The sequence below is a fragment of the Furipterus horrens genome, unplaced genomic scaffold, assembly GCF_987537825.1.
Source record: "Furipterus horrens unplaced genomic scaffold, mFurHor1.1.pri manual_scaffold_6, whole genome shotgun sequence".
Classification (NCBI taxonomy): Eukaryota; Metazoa; Chordata; class Mammalia; order Chiroptera; family Furipteridae; genus Furipterus; species Furipterus horrens.
Genome location: NW_028327176.1, coordinates 116,306,042 through 116,326,261, shown reverse-complemented (window position 1 = coordinate 116,326,261; position 20,220 = coordinate 116,306,042). Strand labels below are relative to the sequence as shown.

The following is a 20,220-nucleotide window of genomic DNA, read 5'->3' as shown; positions in this document are numbered from 1 at the left end:
CTACAGAATGGGAGAACATATTCACCAATACATCTGATAAGGTGTTAATATCCAAAATCTATAAAGAACTTATAAAACTCAACCCCCAAAAAAGAAACAACTCATTTAATACATGGGCAAAGGTCCTGAGGAGAAACTTCTCCAAAGAGGATATACGGATGGCCAATAGACATGTGAAAAGCTGCTCAATGTCACTAATCATCAGAGAAATGCACATTAAAACCACAATGAGATATCACCTCACACCTGTCAGAATGGCCATCATCAATATAATCAACAAACAGCAAGTGCTGGTGAGGATGTGCACTGTTGGTGGGAATGCAGACTGGTGCAACCACAGTGGAAAGCAGTATGGAAATACCTCAAAAAATTAAAAATGAGTCTGTGTTTTATGCAGTGATCTCACTTCTGAGAATATATCAGAAGAAACCTAAAACACTAATTTGAAAGAACATAAGCATTCCTATGTGCATTGATTGCAGCATTATTTACAATTGCCAAGATATGGAAGCAGCCCAAGTGTCCATCCGTATATGTGTAGATGAAACAACTATGGGACATTTACACAATGGAAAAACTACTCAGCCATAAAAAAAAAGAAAGAAAAAAATTTTACCCTTTGCAATAGCATGGATGGACCTGGAGCAATGCCTTTTAGAATTAGATGTAAAAATTACAAAAAGAAAAAAAGCAATAGTTCTTTGTTTTTTCTCTTCTTTTTTTCTTGTAAGTTACTTCGGGAGTTGTCCAATCTGGCAGAGCAGCCTTCATGTTTTCTTTCCCATCAATGAAGTCATAAATAAGGGCCTTAAAAGAGTGGTTCCAGCTTGAATGAGCAGCATCCCTAGAATCTTGCAGGTTCTTTCCATGTTCCACCAACATCATAGCCCAGCATGCTATCCCTTATCCTACAGACTACCTTTCTTCTCTTTGCCCAGCCACTTTTGGAATGGACATATAACTTGGATTGTCTTGGACTTCTGAACTCATCCACAAAAATACTGTTTTAGGTTCTTTTTTCTTCTCACTGCCCTTAGCAAGGGACAGCTCATACCATTCCTGAATGAACAGAAGCTGCCGAACACCTTCTCTGGGGAAAATCTGTGCCTTCAAGCTGACTCAGAAAGTGGATTAAGATATAAATTTAACTATCAAGGCCTTATGCTTCATAAAGATGGTAAATGGACAAGGAAAATGTCTCCAGACCCTTGAAAACTCTATTGAATAGGCTTTCCTCAACTGAAGAATATTACCGGTAGCTAACTATTACACATTACAATTTGAGGTCACCCTTGTGAAAGATTCTTAGGATCAAATTTACCTCAGCAGGGCTAAAGGACCTTCAGAAGAAATCAAATATAAAATGAATTACCAAAAGCCTTAATCATAAAAAAGAGTATGTCCTATACCAGTTGAACTCCCCTAGTTAATTCCCCCACTAAGTTAGGTCTCTTCTTGGTCCAGAAACTGAAGCTTAAATATCCAGTGAATACAAATATGAAGTAAGATATATTTAAACACATTACTCTCTGTAGTTCAGTGGTCTTTATGTGAAGACTACTATAGCATGCAGATGAAAGAAAATCTTTATGAATTACAGTAGCCTTATGAGAGGAAACTAAAAAACAAGAAAACTATAAACCTATGTTAACTCAATGCATTTTATATATGACTATTTTTTGCCTTTGCTATTTTTTAAACTACAAAGAGAAATGCGCCATTTGGTTAACGTAATTATTGTTGGATCAATGTAATTGTGACAGCCTCAAAGTGTGTGTAGGTTTTGCTGTGTAATTTCTCCCTGTAAGAGACAATATTAAAGGCAACTGAAGAAATAAACATGTTTTCAATGTATGTGTTCTAGCATTGCAGAGTCCACTACAGAGGAACTGGAGAGATCCACTGTGTTTTGGAAGCTACTCAGGAAAACTGCCAGTGCAGCAATAGCACCATGATCATGCCCTTAAAGGCATTCTGAAGTGTCTACCACCCATGCAGATTCAGTACATCCTTGGAACAACTAGCAAGAAAGGAACTCAGCATCCTCATGAACAATGTATGAAGGACTATAAAGACTCATTAAGAAACACGCTAGAGTATATATTATATATTTTCTACGTTAGATTGGATACCACTGAACATTCAGCAAATGGAAAAAGAAGCACATATTCTCCTTTAAAAATACATGTGCAGATAAACACAAGTAGGTCTGTATGCATTTATACAAATTAATGAAGATGCATGCATGTGTAGATGTGGTTGTACTCACTTAAAAATCAGACATCAAGTATTCATAATACATTACTGTCAGATACTTAAAGATAGGAAAAGTGGACATTACAGTTAGAAACGGATGATGCAGGTACTTGCAATTTTTTAAATTTTAGTAATATTTTGGGAAAAATCCTATTTCTTACCTACATTTCCAGTCATTAAGTATGAATTCTGAAAGTCCATCATCCCCATTCCAACAATGTGTATAAAATCTTCAATCACCTGCATTAACTCTATAGAGCCTGGATAAATCTACAAAAATAAGGAAAGATTGGAATGAAATAAAATGTCGATATAATGGAATAACTAGACCTATTTAAAATCTATATAATGAGGTCACAAATGGGTACTGCTTTATTTAAAGACATTTCTGCAACTGGCAACAATTTTTTTTAAACTAATAGTTGAGAACGAGAGCAGGTGTCACACAGCAAGAACTTTGGAAGTGATATGATGCAGTGATTAATCCTTTATAAATGTATGGAAACTCAAAACATCTAACAGATGGTCTACTTAGACACAGAGTATCTTTAGTTTTGATGGGTTCTTTACCTCACTTAAATACAATAAAAAACAAACACTGGAATTTTGGCATTTTTTACATTTTTCAATTAGCATCTATATGATGAACACTGAAAGAAAAAACAATTATTGTTGCCATCACAAAGATATTTACAAACTACTAAGTGTACTGCATAATAACTAAATATCTTGAGAGGATATTTATTTCTAATAATTATAATAGTCACTGTATAAATAACTTCAGGAATACTTTCAGGATCATAATAATAGCTCTGGTGTAGGTGCTTCGCATATACATACACAGAACAAACCTCACGTTGGGCCACCTCACGCACTACAAACAGATGTGTGTTTTTTAAAGATGACCTGATTCTGATAATAGCTCAGTGTGTGGAGAACATGAAAGCCCTTTAAAAGGTAACATGAATTTTAGCATGTATAACCTGTTATGCTTTTAATGGCAGCCTGCATTATATATCCATATTAGAACAAAAAAGTCTTTTGAAGTTCGGTTCATTTCTTTTACCCATTTAGCACCATTGCTGCTTCTAGCTATGAAAAAATGAACTAGATTAAAGAGTTTTAGTGGCTTTGTATTTGGAAAGACTAGTACAGAGGGGGAAGCATAATGGAAGAGCCAGAAGGCCAGAAGAGGAGGAAGACGTTAGGCAGTGAGGGTAGCGGGCACACTGTGTGTATTTAACAGAAGCCTGTGACTGTGCCCATCTAAAAATCAAACAATGAGGATATATATTTACTCACATATATTTGAAGACATCAACAGTGGATACTGCATTTACAAATGCTTGGCACAGATAGCTTTTATTTTAGTTTCAGAAAGATTTTTGTGATAAATTCTGTTTCTTACCTACATTTCCAATCATTAAATATGAATTCTGAAAGTTCCTCATTCTTTTTCCAAAAATGTGCATAAAATTTCCATCCACTCACAGCTTCCTACTACTACTGCATGCTTCCTTCGGCTTTCATGTAGGTGTATATGTATGTGAGTATGTGTAGTATAAGGGCAAATACAAATTAACAATAAGATGTTTAATTTTGCCTGTTGGAAATAAGAAATACTTGTCCCCAAACCCACTCCCCTGTTCCTTTTCTTAGAGCATTTACTTTCTAGTAATTGCTAAGTTCTTTTTCTGTCTCTTTGAAATAGATGTAAATCTTTTCAAAAAGTGAAAGAGACTCTTACCAGCTTTAAGACCTAGGCATGTCTCTCTGAAATATAATTATGGAGAAAGACCTCTCAGTTTCTGTGGGAGCATAAGTGCCTAATGTCAGCAGGCATCTTGCTCTAAGTTGCAAAGCCTCCTTTAGTTCTTAAAATATAAGAGGCTTTTTATTTATTTATTTTTTACTTTGGATAAAGACAATCAACTAACAACTGGTCACCTCAATTACCAGGTAAATTTCACATGAATTGTGTGTGACAAATTATGCTATCAAGTCCTCTTATTTGAGGACTAGTTACTGTTTATCTAGAGAACATGTGTAATGTGTTGTATTCACTTGACTATATAAAAGTGTGAGATTTCTTTTTGTCTTTGAATTCTCTCAGCAGATTGCCTGTGACATTCATCACATTCTGGTTTAATGTTTATTCAGTTAAGACATTTTTCTTTCTCTTCTACCTTTGTGGAGAGGTTTTCTAGGTGGGCAGAAGATTTTGCTTTTAATTACATTTTTCCCAGCAGTAGTTAAATGCTGTACAGCAGAGAGGTTGGTAACCCTTTTTATGTAAAGGGCCAGACTGTAAACATTTTATGTTGTGTGGGTCAGGGAGTCTTTGTTGGAACAACTCATCTATGTCCTTGTCCCACCAAAGCAGCAATAGATATTATGTGAATGAACAGGCATGGCTATATTCCTAAAGTTTATTTACAAAACCCATATCAGGCTGGATTTGGGTCACTGGTTGAAGTTTTCCCACTCCTGCTACAGACACATGCATTTTCAGTATAATGAAAACACAGAACATAGTATCATGACTGAAATTAAAATTGCTTGCCTTGACTGAAATGGACTTTTCAGTTCCAATCACAGTGCTGGTGTACAAAATAGTGCAATATAAAGTATAGTCTTTTTTCCCACTTTGGTATACTATATTTTGAGAAGAATGCTGTAACTAAATATAGTTTGATCCTTCGTAACTGTGTTTGATTTACAGCAAACAATTTCTGAAATGAGTCTGTTTTTTTTTTTTGTTTTGTTGTTGTTCAAAAGTGTAATATTCGTTGGCAAACACCTCCTGATGTCAATATTCACCATGTTACTCAGCTAGTTTTCCTAATGCGTATATAGCTATGATTTATATTTTATTTTGCTGAGGCAATTCTTCTAAAATAAGATAAGGGAACTCTCAAAGGACAAGGCACTATCTTTGGTGGATTTTAAACAATGCTTATTTCTGAGGAGTTCACCCTTTGTGCCACACACCTGGAGACTCATTTACCACATGGCTGTGTTTATGAAAATTCCTTTTAGTAAAAGCTACAAAGACAGTTATTTTTTATTTCAAATAGTTATTTTTATAAAGCATTTAGGATCATCGCAACTGAAAACTAAGTAAAAGATAAGACTACGGTTAAGTCAATATCACAAGGAAATAGATGGATTATGGATTATGGATCTTCCATGATGAGAAATTCTGCCATCATTCATTGTTTGCTCAAGTTGGGACATCACAATAAATACTGGCATCTTATTAATTGCAGTCTTGTTATAAATAGGGTACTATAAATTGTTCTAAATGTATCCCTAATTAATAGTCTCCAGCATTTTAGAAAGATTTGCTTAACCTTTGCAGTAGTATTCTAAGGAAAGACACCATTTTCTTACAGTGAGTGGATTAGTCTTTCTTCTTGAAAAAAGCCAAGGACAAATATATAATTCAAACTAGTAGAAAAGGATTCAGAGGTTTTAAACTATTTTTTTTTCTTGCTATGGCCAAAAGTACAGAATTTGTACCTAATAATGAGACAGACCCACACTGGACTATTTTTAGAACTCCTATCACAATAGTAATAAAGGTCATGCTTTACTTGTGGGGGCTCAGAATGTGACTATAAAGGGAGAAGGGCATAGATGGCTCAACTGAACCTCAGAAAATATTCTTATTTTTAAGAATGCATTGTTCCCTTGGAATTTTTAACAAGGGTCAAGTAGACAATTTAAAGAAGTTTAACATTCAGTTAAATTAAATTTTTACAGGATTAAAAAAAAGAAACTTTCTCATTCTTCCTTTCTGAACCTCTAACTAACTTTTTCTGTAATCTGGAAAAAATGTTATTAACCATATGCCAGTATTACACAAGTGGCAATACAAAGCACTTTAAAGTAACAACTAAACCCATAAGGCCGTTGGCTGTGCTGATCATGCACAGTGGAAAGAAGCAGTGGGGAAGCAGAAATTTTTATTTAAACTTTTAAAATGAGAAATCATATTCAGAACTCTTGGCTTTGAATCAAAATGCACATCTGTATATATGATCCAGATTATGTGTGTTATAGTAAATGAAAATAATTTTACTTGTTAGTGCCTCACAGTCCCATTTGCAATATATGCTTTTAGATTTGCTGTCTTTACCATAGTCTGTAGACAGGAAAGAAACTGAACAACAGGACGTATGGTTATTATGTATTAATACCTTAAAGTTATAAATTAGTTAAACCTGCTCCGTTTTCTCAAATTTAGAAAGATCATTTATTCCATTGATTATTATGATAAAATAGATTATTTGTTTTTTCTAAAATTAGTATGATATAATCTACAATGACTTTTAAAAGTCTTCTTTTGTGTTCTTGGGATAGTAAGCCATTAATTTCTTCACATATTTTTAAACTTTATTTAGACAACTTTGCTTTAAGTTATAAAACACTCCAGCCTTACCTGTTGTGCATCTTCCCATTTTTCTTTGTTTTCTTCATCTAGAAGGTTGCTAACTATTTGAAAGAAGTTCTGAAAATTAAATTAGATAAAGGTTTAAGGTTACATGACAGAATATACTTTTCAACAATATTGATTTGTTCTGATTTTATGATGAGGACATAAGCACTTTGCAATATTGCTGTACGCCCCTAACATATTATTCTGGAAGATCTCTGAGGACCCTCCCTCAACACCATAATTCTAGAATCTCTACATTACTTTACAAATACACCTCAGTAGACATCAGAATAGGTGAAACACTTATTTCACTCATAAAAGTGTGTTCTGTAATAAACTCTATATTCCATTCTGCCATGCCATTGTACAATTATTCCTTAGAAATAAGTTTTATTCCTTCTGTCTTTAAAGTCTCATGTTTATCTTATTACAAGTTGTCCAGCTACTTGTGAACCATGCTGGCTACTAGTTTTGCCATTTCAATGAGCATTATATTGAAGGCACACACCACGGCCAAAGGCAAAATGGAGGCAAGCACCAGGCTTCCTCAGCTGGATCCTGGCTCTGCCTTTCCTGGTTAGTTTTCCTTAACTTTTACAACTATCTATTTCAAAGATTATACATAGTTTTCCCAAGTACCTGGCATTTAACACATGGTATGTGCTCAATAAACCTTAGCTATTTCAAATGTTTATCTTTAGTCCTCTGCTTTCTGCCAGGAAACCACAATGGAGGAAAGAATAGACACAGTAACATGTTTGCATTAAAGTTCCGAAGCCCTGCCATCACCCTTGCCCCTAACTAACTGTTGAAGACTGCTGGCTTTACCTTAGTCTACCAGTACCTAACACAAGTGTTTTACTTTCTCTTCATGTACAGACAGGTACATTTTGGCATTCGTTTTTCATTCCCAATGTCCACATTGACAGAGTATGGGGCTCAGTTCTGTTCATCTGTGCTTGTGCTCATTTTACACACGAGGGATGTTTACCAGAGAGAGACCTCCTTCTCCTCTCACGCTGCACTGCATCTTCAAGATGTAGGTACTGGGAGAGGAAAACCAGGGCACCTGGTGAAGACGAGCTGTGACTTGGGATCACAGGAGATCTAAGAAGTATACAGTGAAGTCATAACGTTTGTCTTAAACTACAAAGACACCAGTCCCTTGGTGGGGTCCTCAGAGACTCTTCTAACTGGTCTACGTAATTTAGCAGGAGCACAGCCTCATACTGATACATTAGCTCAGAAAAAGACTCCCTCGAGGGAAGAAATACTCATAATTTTAGCCTTGTCAGTCTTCCTCCCTAGCAAGCTTTTCAAAACAGGCCTTTATTCTAGTTTCAAATAAATTCACCTGGGTGTTTTTAGAAGAAAAACAAAGCTGCTTCATTTCTCTTCTCCCAGGGTTTGAAGCTGTTAGTATCTATATTTAATCGCCCTGTTTGTACGATTTATTTTAATAGTTTCTGCCAATCACATGGTTGAAACATGTTTTGAGTCATGATCTCTATAAAAGTAACAGAAAATTTTATGCAACTCTTGAGAAAAACTGCAAGTCTTTTTAGACCTGTTTTCAATTCCGTTAACCTTTTTGTATTGTACTACCAGCCATTTCTTTTCCACTTAAAGTTGCCTGGTTGGAGTGATAACATTTTAAGGGCTTAGTCCATTGAGCTGTAACTTTACCTATGGGCAGAAAGAATTAACCTTCAGAGTTCTCCAATTGCCTGTGGCTGGTTAACTCAGAAGGGGACACGGTGCTAATGAGGCAAAAGATGCAGATGTCATCCCTGTACATGCCAGTTAGCTGTGCTGAGTGAGGTCCGTGACTGTTATCTGCATCCTAACCCCTGCCAGCTCTCATACAAAATGCATGCTGCTGCTAACAAGAGACACCAAGAGGATGGGAAGCAATTTGTGTAAATGCATCTCCATTTCTGGGAAAATATTTCAAAATGAATGGTTTGCTGACAGCGGGTCAGTGACTCTGTGCTGTACATGAGCGCACATATGATTCCTTGATCAGAACGATAAATTCAGAGTTCAATTATTTTTAAATGAGCAAAGGGCACACATAAGAACACAATTAAATATACATTCCACTCACCAAACAGAGAACCTAAGAAATGTTTTCATACTATTTTCTAAGGCTGATAAATCAGTCTCTACTAAGACCATAGTACTAAGAAAGTAGTACAGAATAAACTTCTCCTTCTTCCTGTAGGTCGGACTTAGGAATGATCAGTTGTGGGCCCATGCTGGAGCACAGTGAGCTGAGCCTAAACATCTTAGGTGGGGGTTTGGTGGACAGCCTTTCTTACGCATCACTGTATCCTCAGCACATACAATGTCTTGTCTCTAGCAGGTGTTCAATAAGATCCTAACTTTAAAAAAAAATGCAGTCATGCATCACATAATGACATTTGGATCCCAGTGGACCACATATACCATGGTGATCCCATTAGATTAAAATGGAGCTTAAAAATTTCTATGGCCCAGTGACATCATAGTCATCCTAAAGTCATAGCACGACACATTACTCACATGTTTGTGCTGATGCTGTATAAACAAACCTACTGTGTTGTCAGTCATATAAAAGTATAACACGTAGTTATGTACAGTACATAATACTTGAAAATGATAAAACATTATTATGTTTTTGGCTTATGTATTTACTATACTAAACTTCTAATCATTATTTTAGAGTGCACTCCACTTATACAAAAAAATAAGTTTACTGTAGAATATTGTGGCATGTTATTCAAGCAGCAGCCTCATACAGCTCACGTCTCTTGATTGCATCATTTTCTCTTTGCTTAATTCAGCCTCCTGTTGTTTTGTTCATCAGGGCCCCTACAGATTTGCACAACAGCGAAATCGCCTAATAGCACCTTTTTCAGAATGTGACCCATCCTGAAGCAACGTGGGGCTGTAATGAAGTTACCGAATCAGGATACCTCCAGTTCCCTAACAGGACTCAGACATCATTCCTCTGGGCTAAGTCTACTCTAATAGGTCTCATGCACATTGGGAGGATACATATCTATGTATAGCAATTCATTTTGACATTTGCTCAAAGATCAGACTGTTAGATAAACAGCAGAAACAAACACCGTATTTTAAACAGGGGACTCATAACATTTCAGGCCACTCAACTGAATTTTTGAGAAAAGAATGAAGCAGTTTCCATGGCAACAGATAATACTACTTGCTAGAGTTGTTTAAGAGCTCTGCTAATTGTGCTAATATCTCTCTTTTGATAACTTATGTATCATATCACTTATGTGAGCCCCTCAGCTACCTGTGACAATAGATTATTGTTTTGCCTTGTTTTGATCAGGTCTAATCTATGGCCTAGGCTGATTTGAACAAATATTTGAGTGTCTTTGACAGAGTCTACGTAGAGATCTTGAACTAGGAAAACCTGGTTTAAAGTTTCCCTAACATTTATAAACGGAGTGGTTCTGGGCTAATGTTGCCCAGCTATACTATACTTCTTTAACTTGTAAAGATGGTAATAAATGTTGGGAAGCTTGGAGCTAATTCTTAGCACAGTATCTGACACAAAGTAAGTACTCAATATACGGCAGCTTTATGATTTTATACCCTCTGTGTTATCTTTTTTATGACTGGCTGCATGATTTGTCTTTATGGACACATTATGGCAAATGTGCACCTATAATGTTGCTATAGACTTTCACAACCAGAGGCTCTCTCTCTGATCCTCTTTTATAGTCTATTCCTCTCTGGGCAATATGTACAGCACAGAGCTGATGAACTGCTGACTTTAGGGCCTGTAATTTATTCAGCAGAAAACTGTTATTCCTAAGAATACATTCTGCTGAGAGGGGTTTTCAGTGTCATTGTCATAAAACACCTACTATGTGAAAGGTGCTGTGCTCAACAGCTATTGGGCACAAAGGTCACAGAGGCATGACTCTGCTTTTTCTTTGCAGGAAGTGTTACAAAAATCAGTGCAGAAAATGTATGTTATAAAGAAAAGCACAGATGGAGGAAGATGGCAGCCTCATAGGTGGAAGCTGAGCCCACTTGCCTGTGCCCCCAGCATGGATTTTCAGTTGGTTTTCTGACAAGTAACCTGAATAATCATAGCTGATATGGTTTTTTTGAAGGCAAGGAGTACAGAGGAAACTTTGCACAGTCCAGTAAGAGATTTTATTAGTCGAAGGGGAAATACCCTGCACAAGGTGCCTACAATGGAGGAGAGAAGAGGAGACAAAACACAGCTTAGTGGCTCCTGCCCCTCCTGGAACACGGGCCCGGTTCGGCTCAGGAAACCCTCAACAGGGAAAGATTTGGGAGGATATACAGAGTCTGGGAGACTCAGGCTGCGCGCACACAGTGAGCAGCACATCCCAGCACATCCGTAGCTGCAGCGCCAACCCAGAGAGTCCAAGAGAGAAATTCTATCTCCTGGAACTGTTGGAGGCACTGGTAGGCTGTGACTGCCCTTGAAGAAAAAAGACGATCTGCCTTTTCAGGAGGTGGAGTGCACAGAGAGCTGGACAGTGGCTTGGACCTGCAAGCGTGGTGCCACATAGGAACCTTTTTAAGAAGGGAGCAGAGGCATGGCTGAGCAGGGACCCCAAACATGCATATAGATTCCCTGCCAGCAAAGAAGTCAGATTCAAAGTGTGGTTTGTGCCCACTGAACCCAGCTGGCCAAGAAGAGTAGAAGGCTGCACACTGAAGGGATTGTGGGGCCCCACCCAGCACACAGAACGGAAGGTTTGGGTCAGAGCCTCCTGCGAGAGCAGTGAGCCAGGAACTGGATGGGCAAGAGCTGAGTGCCTGAGATACTTTGCAGCCAGGCAGGGCCACTCAAACCTCGGAGTACAAACCCTTGGGAAGAGGAAGGCATGCCCATCCCCCACCTGTAGGATTGCAAACTCCACAGAACAGTATGGCCAGGCTCAAGAACCCTCTGCCATGTGCATATCTGCAAGGAAAAGAAAGAGAATCTCCAAAGGAGCCCTTTACAAACTTTTATCAGATGCTATGCTGCCTCGTCCTCAGACTCTATTCCACTAACAGCAGAGCAGAGACTAGAAATTGGTGCAGCAAGAGGTATTCAGGGCCCCACCCAGCCTCACTTCACATGCAGAGCTGCCATCAGCACCAAGCAATAAAGTGCTGACGCTTTCACACAGATTGGCTCCTCACATGACACAGACAGCTAATTCATCAGAAACTATATATAATTGGAAATAATCTGGGACAGACCAAGACTTATGACGCAGGGGCAGGGAACACACCCACTGTCTTTCCTGAAGGCTGAACAGCGCCTCTGGGGGCGTGACTCAGGGAATCCCACCTTTCTCTCACACCAGAGGCCCCATCAAGAGGCATGTGAAGGTGGTACAGGTGATGCTGTCGGACATGAGATGAACCTCCCCTGGGCCTTGTGCCGGTAGAAAGCCAGCCAGGCAGAACAGCAAGGACCAGCCAGGCCTGTGAGAGACAGCCACAGACTGTGGATCGCTTGCAGCCTTGAACAGGCTGCCTAAAGCTAGACTGGGACACACGCTGATGTCAGGGACAGATCATGAAGGAGAGGACAATAGGCCAACAGACACTAGACTTTTTGAAATAAATTCCACCTTGTTCTTTTTCATTATTTGTGCTATTTTCCCTCCTGCATAGTTTTAAACATTGTTTTTCTGTCTTCAATTTTGTCTCTGTTATTTCACTATTTTTATTTTACTTTATTATTTTTATATATTTTTTATTTCTATTATTTTTTAATTTTTATTTTAATTTTAATTCAAATTTCATATTTTATTCTTCCTTTCTCTTACTCCATTTTGCTTTCATCCTTCTCTTTCTTATTTTTATTTTAAATATTATTTTCCCCTTTCTATGCCTTGTTTCTATTCCTCATTCTTACTATTTTTCCTCTCTCCATCCTCTCAACACAGTCTTTCTTTCCATTAGTCATTTCACATTCATTTTCCCTTTCTTGTAATAACCTTAATGTCATTCTGCTTTTATTAATATTTGCTCAGTTGTCATTGATAGTGGGGTTGTTGTTGCATTTCTTCAATTTTATCCCTAGTTGTTTACTATTTTTTAATTTTAGATCTTTCATTGTACGGTTTCCCTGTCCTACTCCATTTCACCTTCCTCCAGCACTGTCTTATTTTTGCTTTACATTTTGTTTTCTCCCTTTCTTAGCCTGGTTTCTAACTCATACACTTATTATTTCTCCTTCCTTTATCCTCTCAAAACCTTTTTTTTTTTTCCTTTAGACATCTCACAATCTTTGTTTTCTTTTCTTTCTTTTTCCTTTCATATAATATTCTTATTCTCTTTCCACCTTTATTAATCCTTGCTTATTTCTCAGGGACATTGTTGCAGTGGTTGGTTTTCTTCAAATTGGTTTCTGTTTTTCCACTACTTTTTCTCCAAACCATATATTGTACTCTTCCCTTTTCTTACTCCATTTTGCCTTATTCCAGCCCTATTTTATCTACATTGTAAATTTTATTTTCTCATTTTATTTGCCTATTTCTAATCCCTACTCTTATTACTCCTCCTCCCTCTACTTTCTCAAAATCATTATTTTTTCCACTAGTAACCTCATATTTCTTTTCCTTTCATATAATATTCTTATTCTCTTTCCACCTTTATTAATCTTAGCTCATTTGTGGTTGCTCTCATGGTAGTGGATGGTGTGTATTTTTGCTGGTCTGAGTTTTGTTTGCTGGGTTGTTTTGTTTTGTTCTGGAAGCTCCTGTACAATACTTACAAGACAAGGTGGGGGTTGTGACTCTCAGTCAGCCAGCTGGAGGGGAGACCCCACCAATGAATGGGCCAACAACCAAAACCCAATTACAATAAGAGAGCCCACATAAACTGCATAAAGAGCATCCCTACAGTATCCAGCTCAGGAGTTCAAGGAGATTGCACCACTGAGTCCCACAGGACTCCTACCACAGAAGTCCACCTGATGAAGATATGAAGTAAAAGAAGATCAGTCTAAGAAGCGGAGACAAACAAAAAGATCCACCTAAAATGGGGAAACAAAGAAACAACCCACAATCAAAAGGAAGAGAGAAGTTCCCAGAAGGAGTACTAAATGAAATTGAGACAAGCAATCTATCATACATAAAGTTTAAAGTAATGTTTATTAAGGGTGCTAAAGGAACTCAGTGTGAACTACAAGAAACTTAGTGGGACCTACATCAGCATGAAAAATGACAGAAACTATGAGTAAGAACCAGGAGGATATGAAGACTACAATATCTGAAAGGAAGACTACACTAGAAGAAATTAAAAGCAGGCTAGATGAAGCAGAGGACTGAATCAGTGAGTTGGAAGACAAAGTAGAAATAAAAAACACCCAGTGAGAGCAGCAAAATGAAAAAGACAAAAAAGAAAGAATATAGTGCAAGAGAGCTACAGGACAAAATAAAACATAATAATATTTGCATCATACAGATTCCAGGAGGAGAGAAAAAGAGCAAGTGATAGAAAACCTGTTTGAAAAAATAATGACAGAAAACATCTCCAACTTGGTGAGGGACAAAGTCACACAAGTCCAGGAAGCACAGATGGTCCTAATTACGATGAACCCAGTGAGGCCCACTCCAAGACACATCATAAGTGAAATGGCAAAATTTTAAAGATAAAGAAATAATATTAAAGGCAGCAAGGGAGAAAGAGCTAGTAACATACAAGGGAGTTCTGATAAGGCTACCAGCTGATTTCTCAATAGAACACTACAAGCCAGGAGGGAATAGCAGGAACTATTTGAACTATTTGAACTAATGAAAAGCAAAGGCCCACAACCAAGACTACTCTACCAGCCAAAGCTCTAATTTAAAATGGAGGGCAAAATAAGGAGTTTCACATACAAAAAAAAAAAAAAAAAAAAAAAAAAAACTAAAAGAGTACATCTCCACCAAACTAGCATTGCAAGAGATGCTAAAGGGCATGCTTTAAGATGGGGGGAGGTGTAACACAGGCACAAAGAAAGAAAATGGCAATGAATAAGTACCTATCAATAATAACCTTAAATGTAAATGGATTAAATGCCCAATCAATAGACACAGGATAGATAAATGGATAAGAAATCATGACCCAGATATATGCTGTCTATAAGAGACCCATCTTTGAATGAAAGATCAACAGAGGCTGAAAGTAAAGAGATAAAAAAAAAAAATATTCCAAGCATATGGGCATGAGAAACAAAAGCTGAGGTAGCAATACTTCTATTAGACAAAACAGACTTCAAAACAAAGGCCATAACAAGAGACAACTTAAGAAAGTTGTCCAATAAGAAGATATAACCCTTGTAAACAAATATGTACCCAACACAGAAGCACCTAAATATATAAGGAAAATATTGGAGGACTCTAAGAAAATTGATAGCAATGTAGTCATTGTAAGGGATTTTAATACCCCATTGTCAACAGTGGATAGATCGTCCAAACCAAAAATCCACAAGGGTATTGTGGCATTGATTGGCACTCTAGATCAAATAAACTTAATTTATATTTACAAAACATCTTGCCCCAAATAAGCAAAATACATTCTTTTCAAATTCACATGAATAATTTTTAAAGATCAATCACCATAGTTAGGACACAAAACAAGCCTCAACAAACTTTAAAAAACGGAAATTATATCAAGCATCTTCTCTGATCACAATGGCTTGAAACTAGACCAACCATGAGGAAAAAGCTCAAAAACATTTGAATACATGGAGAATGAATAACATGTTATTAAATAATAAATGGGTTAACAATGACATCAAGGAAGAAATAAAAAAGTATCAAGAAATAAATGAAAATGAACACAAAACAGCCCAAAACGTATGGGACACAGTGAAAGCAGTCCTGAGAGGGAAGTTAATAGCAATACATGTCTACCTAAAGAAGACTGAAAAATCTCAAATAAACAATCTAACTCTACAACTACAAGAACTAGAGGAACAACAACAAACAAAGCCTAGAGTGAGTAGAAGGAAGGAAATAATCAAGATTGAAGTAGAATCAAATGACATAAAGACTAAAAGAAGATTTCAAAGGATCAATAAATCCAGGAGCTGGTTCTTTGAAAAGGTAAAAAAAAAAAATTGACAAACCTTTAACTAGAGTCATCAAGAAAAAAAGAGAGAGGACACAAAGAAATGAAATCAGAAATAAAAGATGAAAAGTTACAAATGATACCACAGAAATATGGCAAGAAATTAGACAAACTGGGAAAAATTGACATATTTCTAGAAACATACAATCTTCAAAAACTGAATAAAAAAACTGAATAAAAAAGAAGCAGAAAGCCTGATTAGACTGATAACAACCAGTGAAATTGAAGCCTTAATAAAAAAAAAAATCTACCAGCATACAAAAGCCCTGAATCAGATGGCTTCCCAGGCAAATTTTACCAAACATTCAAAGAAAAAGTAACTACTATTTTTCTCAAATTATTCCAAAAAACTCAAGAAGATGGAAGAGTTCCAAAGTGTTTTTATGAGGCCAGTATTATCCTAAAATCCAAACCAGGTAAAGACACAACAAAGAAAATCACAGGCCAATATCTCTGATGAACATAGATAGTAAAATCCTCAACAAAGTATTGGCAATCCAGATCCAACAATACATTAAAAAGATCATACACCATGATCAAGTGGGATTTATCTCATGGATGCAAGGATGATACAATATTTGCAAACTAATAAATGTGATACATAACATAAACAAAATGAAAGGCAAAAATCACATGATCATATCAATAGATGCAGAAAAAGCACTTAATAAATTCTAGCACCCATTTATGATAAAAGCACTCAGCAAAGCAGGAATAGAGGTAGCATACCTCAACATAATAAAGGCCATATATGACAAATACACTGTCAGTATCATATTCAATGGGAGGAAAACTAAAAAGTTTCCTTAAGATCAGGACAAAACTAGGGTGTCCACTTTCACCTCTCTTATTCAATGTAGTACTGGAACTGCAGCCACAGTGATTAGAGAAGAAAAATAAATAAAAGGTATCCAAATTGGGAAGTAGGAAGTAAAACTGCAATTACTGTAGATTACATGACAGTGTACATAGAAAACCCTAGAGTCTCCACCAAAAAACTACTCAACCTAATAAGTGAATCTAGCAAAGTAGTGTGATACAAAGTCAATATTCAGAAATTAATAGCATTTTTTTTACACAATGAACTACCAGAAACTAGGAAAAAAATCCCCTTTACTATAGCAACAAGAAAAATAAAGTACCTAGGATAAATGTAACCAAGGAAGTAAAAGGCCTCTACTTGAAAAACTATAGAACACTAAAGAAAGAAATTAAGGAAGATTAAGTATATAAGTGGAAGCATATACTGTGTTCATGGATTGAAAGAAGTGACATTATTAAAATCCATACTACCCAAAGCAATCTATAGATTCAATGTAATCTCTATTAAAATACCAATGGCACATTTCTCTGATCTAGAAGAAATACTTAAAAAATTTACATGGAACAAAAAAAGACCCTGAATAGCCTTAGCAATCTTGAGAAAGAAGAATAAAGTTGGAGAGATCACAATAGTTGATATAAAACTGTACTACAAGGCCAGTGTAATCAAAACATCCTGGTACTGTCATAAGAACAGACACAGAAATCCATGGAACAGAGTAGAGAGCCTAGAAATAGTCCCATGCCTCTTTGGTCAATTAATATTTGACAAAGGGACTTGAGCATACCATGAAATAAAAGTAGTCTTTTCAATAAATGGTGTTGGGAGAACTAGACTGGTACATGCAAAAAAAAAAAAAAAAAAATTAAACTAGACCACCAACTTACACCATACACTAGAATAAGATCAAAATGGTTTGATCAAATGGTTTGATCTCCAAAATATATAAAGAACTCATATAACTGAACACCAGGAAGACAAACGATTCAATTAAAAAATGGGTAAAGGACCTGAACAGACACTTCTCCAAGGAGGACATACAGATGGCCCATAGGCATATGAAAGTTGCTCAACATCACTAGTCATCAGAGAGATGCAAATAAAAACCACAATGAGATATCACCTCACACCTGTCAGAATGGTTATCATTAATAAATCAACAAACAAGTGCTGGAGAGGATATGGAGAAAAGGGAACCCTAGTGCACTGTTGGTGGGACTGCAGACTGATGCAGCCACTGTGGAAAACAGTATGAAAATTACTCAAAAAATTAAAAATGAAATTGCCTTTGACCCAGCATTTCCTCTCTTGGGAATATTCCCTAAGAATCACGAAACACCAGTTTAAAAGAACTTATGAATCCTCATATTCACAGCAGCACTATTTACAATAGCCAAGTACTGGAAACAGCCTAAGTGCCCATCTGTAGATGAGTGGATCAAAAAACTGTGGTACATTTACACAATGAAATACTATGCAGAAGAAAGAAAGAAGGAGCCCCTACCTTTTGTGACAGCATGTATGGAACTGGAGAATATTAGGCTAAGTGAAATAAGCCAGTTGGTAAAAGACAGATACTGTACAATTTCACTTATAAGAGGCATCTAATTAACAAAATAAACTAACAAGCAAAATAGAACCATTGAGATGTATATGTGAAAAAGAGTGAAAGTGGCCAGAGGGGAGGGGAGGGGGGGTGGAAAGAAGGGGAAGGGACTAGTCAAAGAACATGTATGAATGACCCACAGACATGGACAATGGTGTGGGGATTAACTTTGGGAGTGGGAGGTGGGCTGGGCAGAAGAGGGCAAAGGGGGAAAAATAAGGACAACTGTAATAGAATAAAAATAAAAATAATAAAATTGCATTAAAAAAGCATACGTGTTTCTGCCACATTCAAAGTGCAATTTCTAGACTGGATCACATGAGACTAAAAGGACATTCTTTATGGGAAGTGGTAAATAGTTCTTTGTCCAATGTATGATTGCTTCCACTTGACATATTTCTCATGAACTGTATACAATTTTCTATAAATATTACTGGAGCATGTCGTAGTGTTTAGCTTTTTCTGAATTCCATGTAGAAATAGAGTTGTAGATTAGGCTAGTGATTTAGGGTATCTGGGCCCCCAGATGTGCTCTCCTCTTAACCCACCAGCAAAAAGCTTGGGCACTGAGAGACAAAGACAAGCCCTAAGGAATAGACTTAGTAATGTAGAACTGAAAGTTTTGAAGAATAGTGATGGTCCTGACTAGAAATATAGGAAAAGCATAAAAAAGACTTACAGGCTAGACAAGGAAGCAGAGACAAGCCATTAGGCTAAGGATGCACAACACAGGGGTAGGTCATTAATTACTCTCTAAAGCACATGGTGACTGCGAGGCAAGCATGATCAAGCCCCTTTCTACCTCTCCAATTCTAATTTACTATCCTGTTCCCTATTCTGTCCCCTACTCTCTATTCTCCATATTTGTCAGCTTTCTTCATGCATCCCAAACTCCTCCCTGCTCAGTTTCTGGACCTGCAGCATGTTGTTCCCTTCCTTTGACTGCTCTGCTTCCCATTCTTTATTTGAAAAACCTTTCCTGTTTTCCATGTCTAGATTACATACAATTTCCTCAAAAAGTCCTTATCAGATCACCGCTCCTCTTCTCCAAATATACTGGGTCTGCATAATTTTTTCTGATCTTATCCAGTGAATATTTTTATATTTTATTTCCCAATATCTCTGTCATTCAGGCCTCACAAATGATCCACAGAAGAAAGCAACGGCCAGTTCAGAGAAGTAATCCATCACGAAAATATGATGTGCAGAAAGAGGTTATATCTACCATAAGGGGCCCTTGTTCTCTGTTATGATAATTTGCTTTCCCAAATACAGAGAGAATTAGCACGAGAGTCCCCAACTCCACTACACTTCTACACCACGCTCAAGTGCTTCAGCAAAACTACCGTGCATTTACCCATGGATGAACGATTGCTTCTTCACTCTAAAGCAAAAGAGGAGAGTAGTAGCCAGCTGTACAGCACTCACGTATAGGGTGACAGGTGACAAAATGCTGACTTGGAGTTGCTGACTTGACTGTATAGTGTTCTTTTAAAGTATATCAGCATTTTTAATTATGATGCATTTGTATGAAGATCAGTTTAGGGCTGTTTCCTTCCACCGAGCTATAATCTGTTTGGGATTATTTGTATTTTGTCCACTCTTGTACCCTTAGTGTACAGCATAAAACATAGGAAAGTATAAATACTGAAATATTTCAACTTGATTGCATACATACCCTGTATATGATCATGGGCTAGGCATTTGAAGAACTTTTAAAAATCAATAATTAGTCTCCACCTAATTTGCTGCCTCCTTTCAACACCCTCCACTGCCACACACCCAGTGCCTCCAGGATTCTCACTATGCCCAGGAAATGAATTGACTCTTCTTTTTACAAATATGAAAATTCGTTACCTTGAGTAAGCATGGGATCAAACTCTTCCTACTGAAAATGGCATTCTGATGGCTCAGGATGCACAGACGGGTACTACTCAGAAGTTGTAGGTCCTCATTAATGCATATTTGACCCTGGTCCTCAAG

At 37.0% G+C, this 20,220-nt stretch overlaps 1 protein-coding gene across 1 annotated transcript in view; it reads right to left on the bottom strand.

Moving 5' to 3' along the window:
* The window catches only part of ADGRB3 (adhesion G protein-coupled receptor B3), a 709,724-nt gene that overhangs the window by 371,552 nt on the left and 317,952 nt on the right, over nt 1-20,220 (bottom strand). Inside the window, exons 10-11 of the mRNA XM_090282641.1 lie at nt 6,701-6,769; nt 2,418-2,526 (exon numbers count right to left, since the gene is read on the bottom strand). Coding sequence (XP_090138767.1) covers nt 2,418-2,526; nt 6,701-6,769 — 178 coding nt within the window. The remainder of the gene's footprint in view (nt 1-2,417; nt 2,527-6,700; nt 6,770-20,220) is intronic.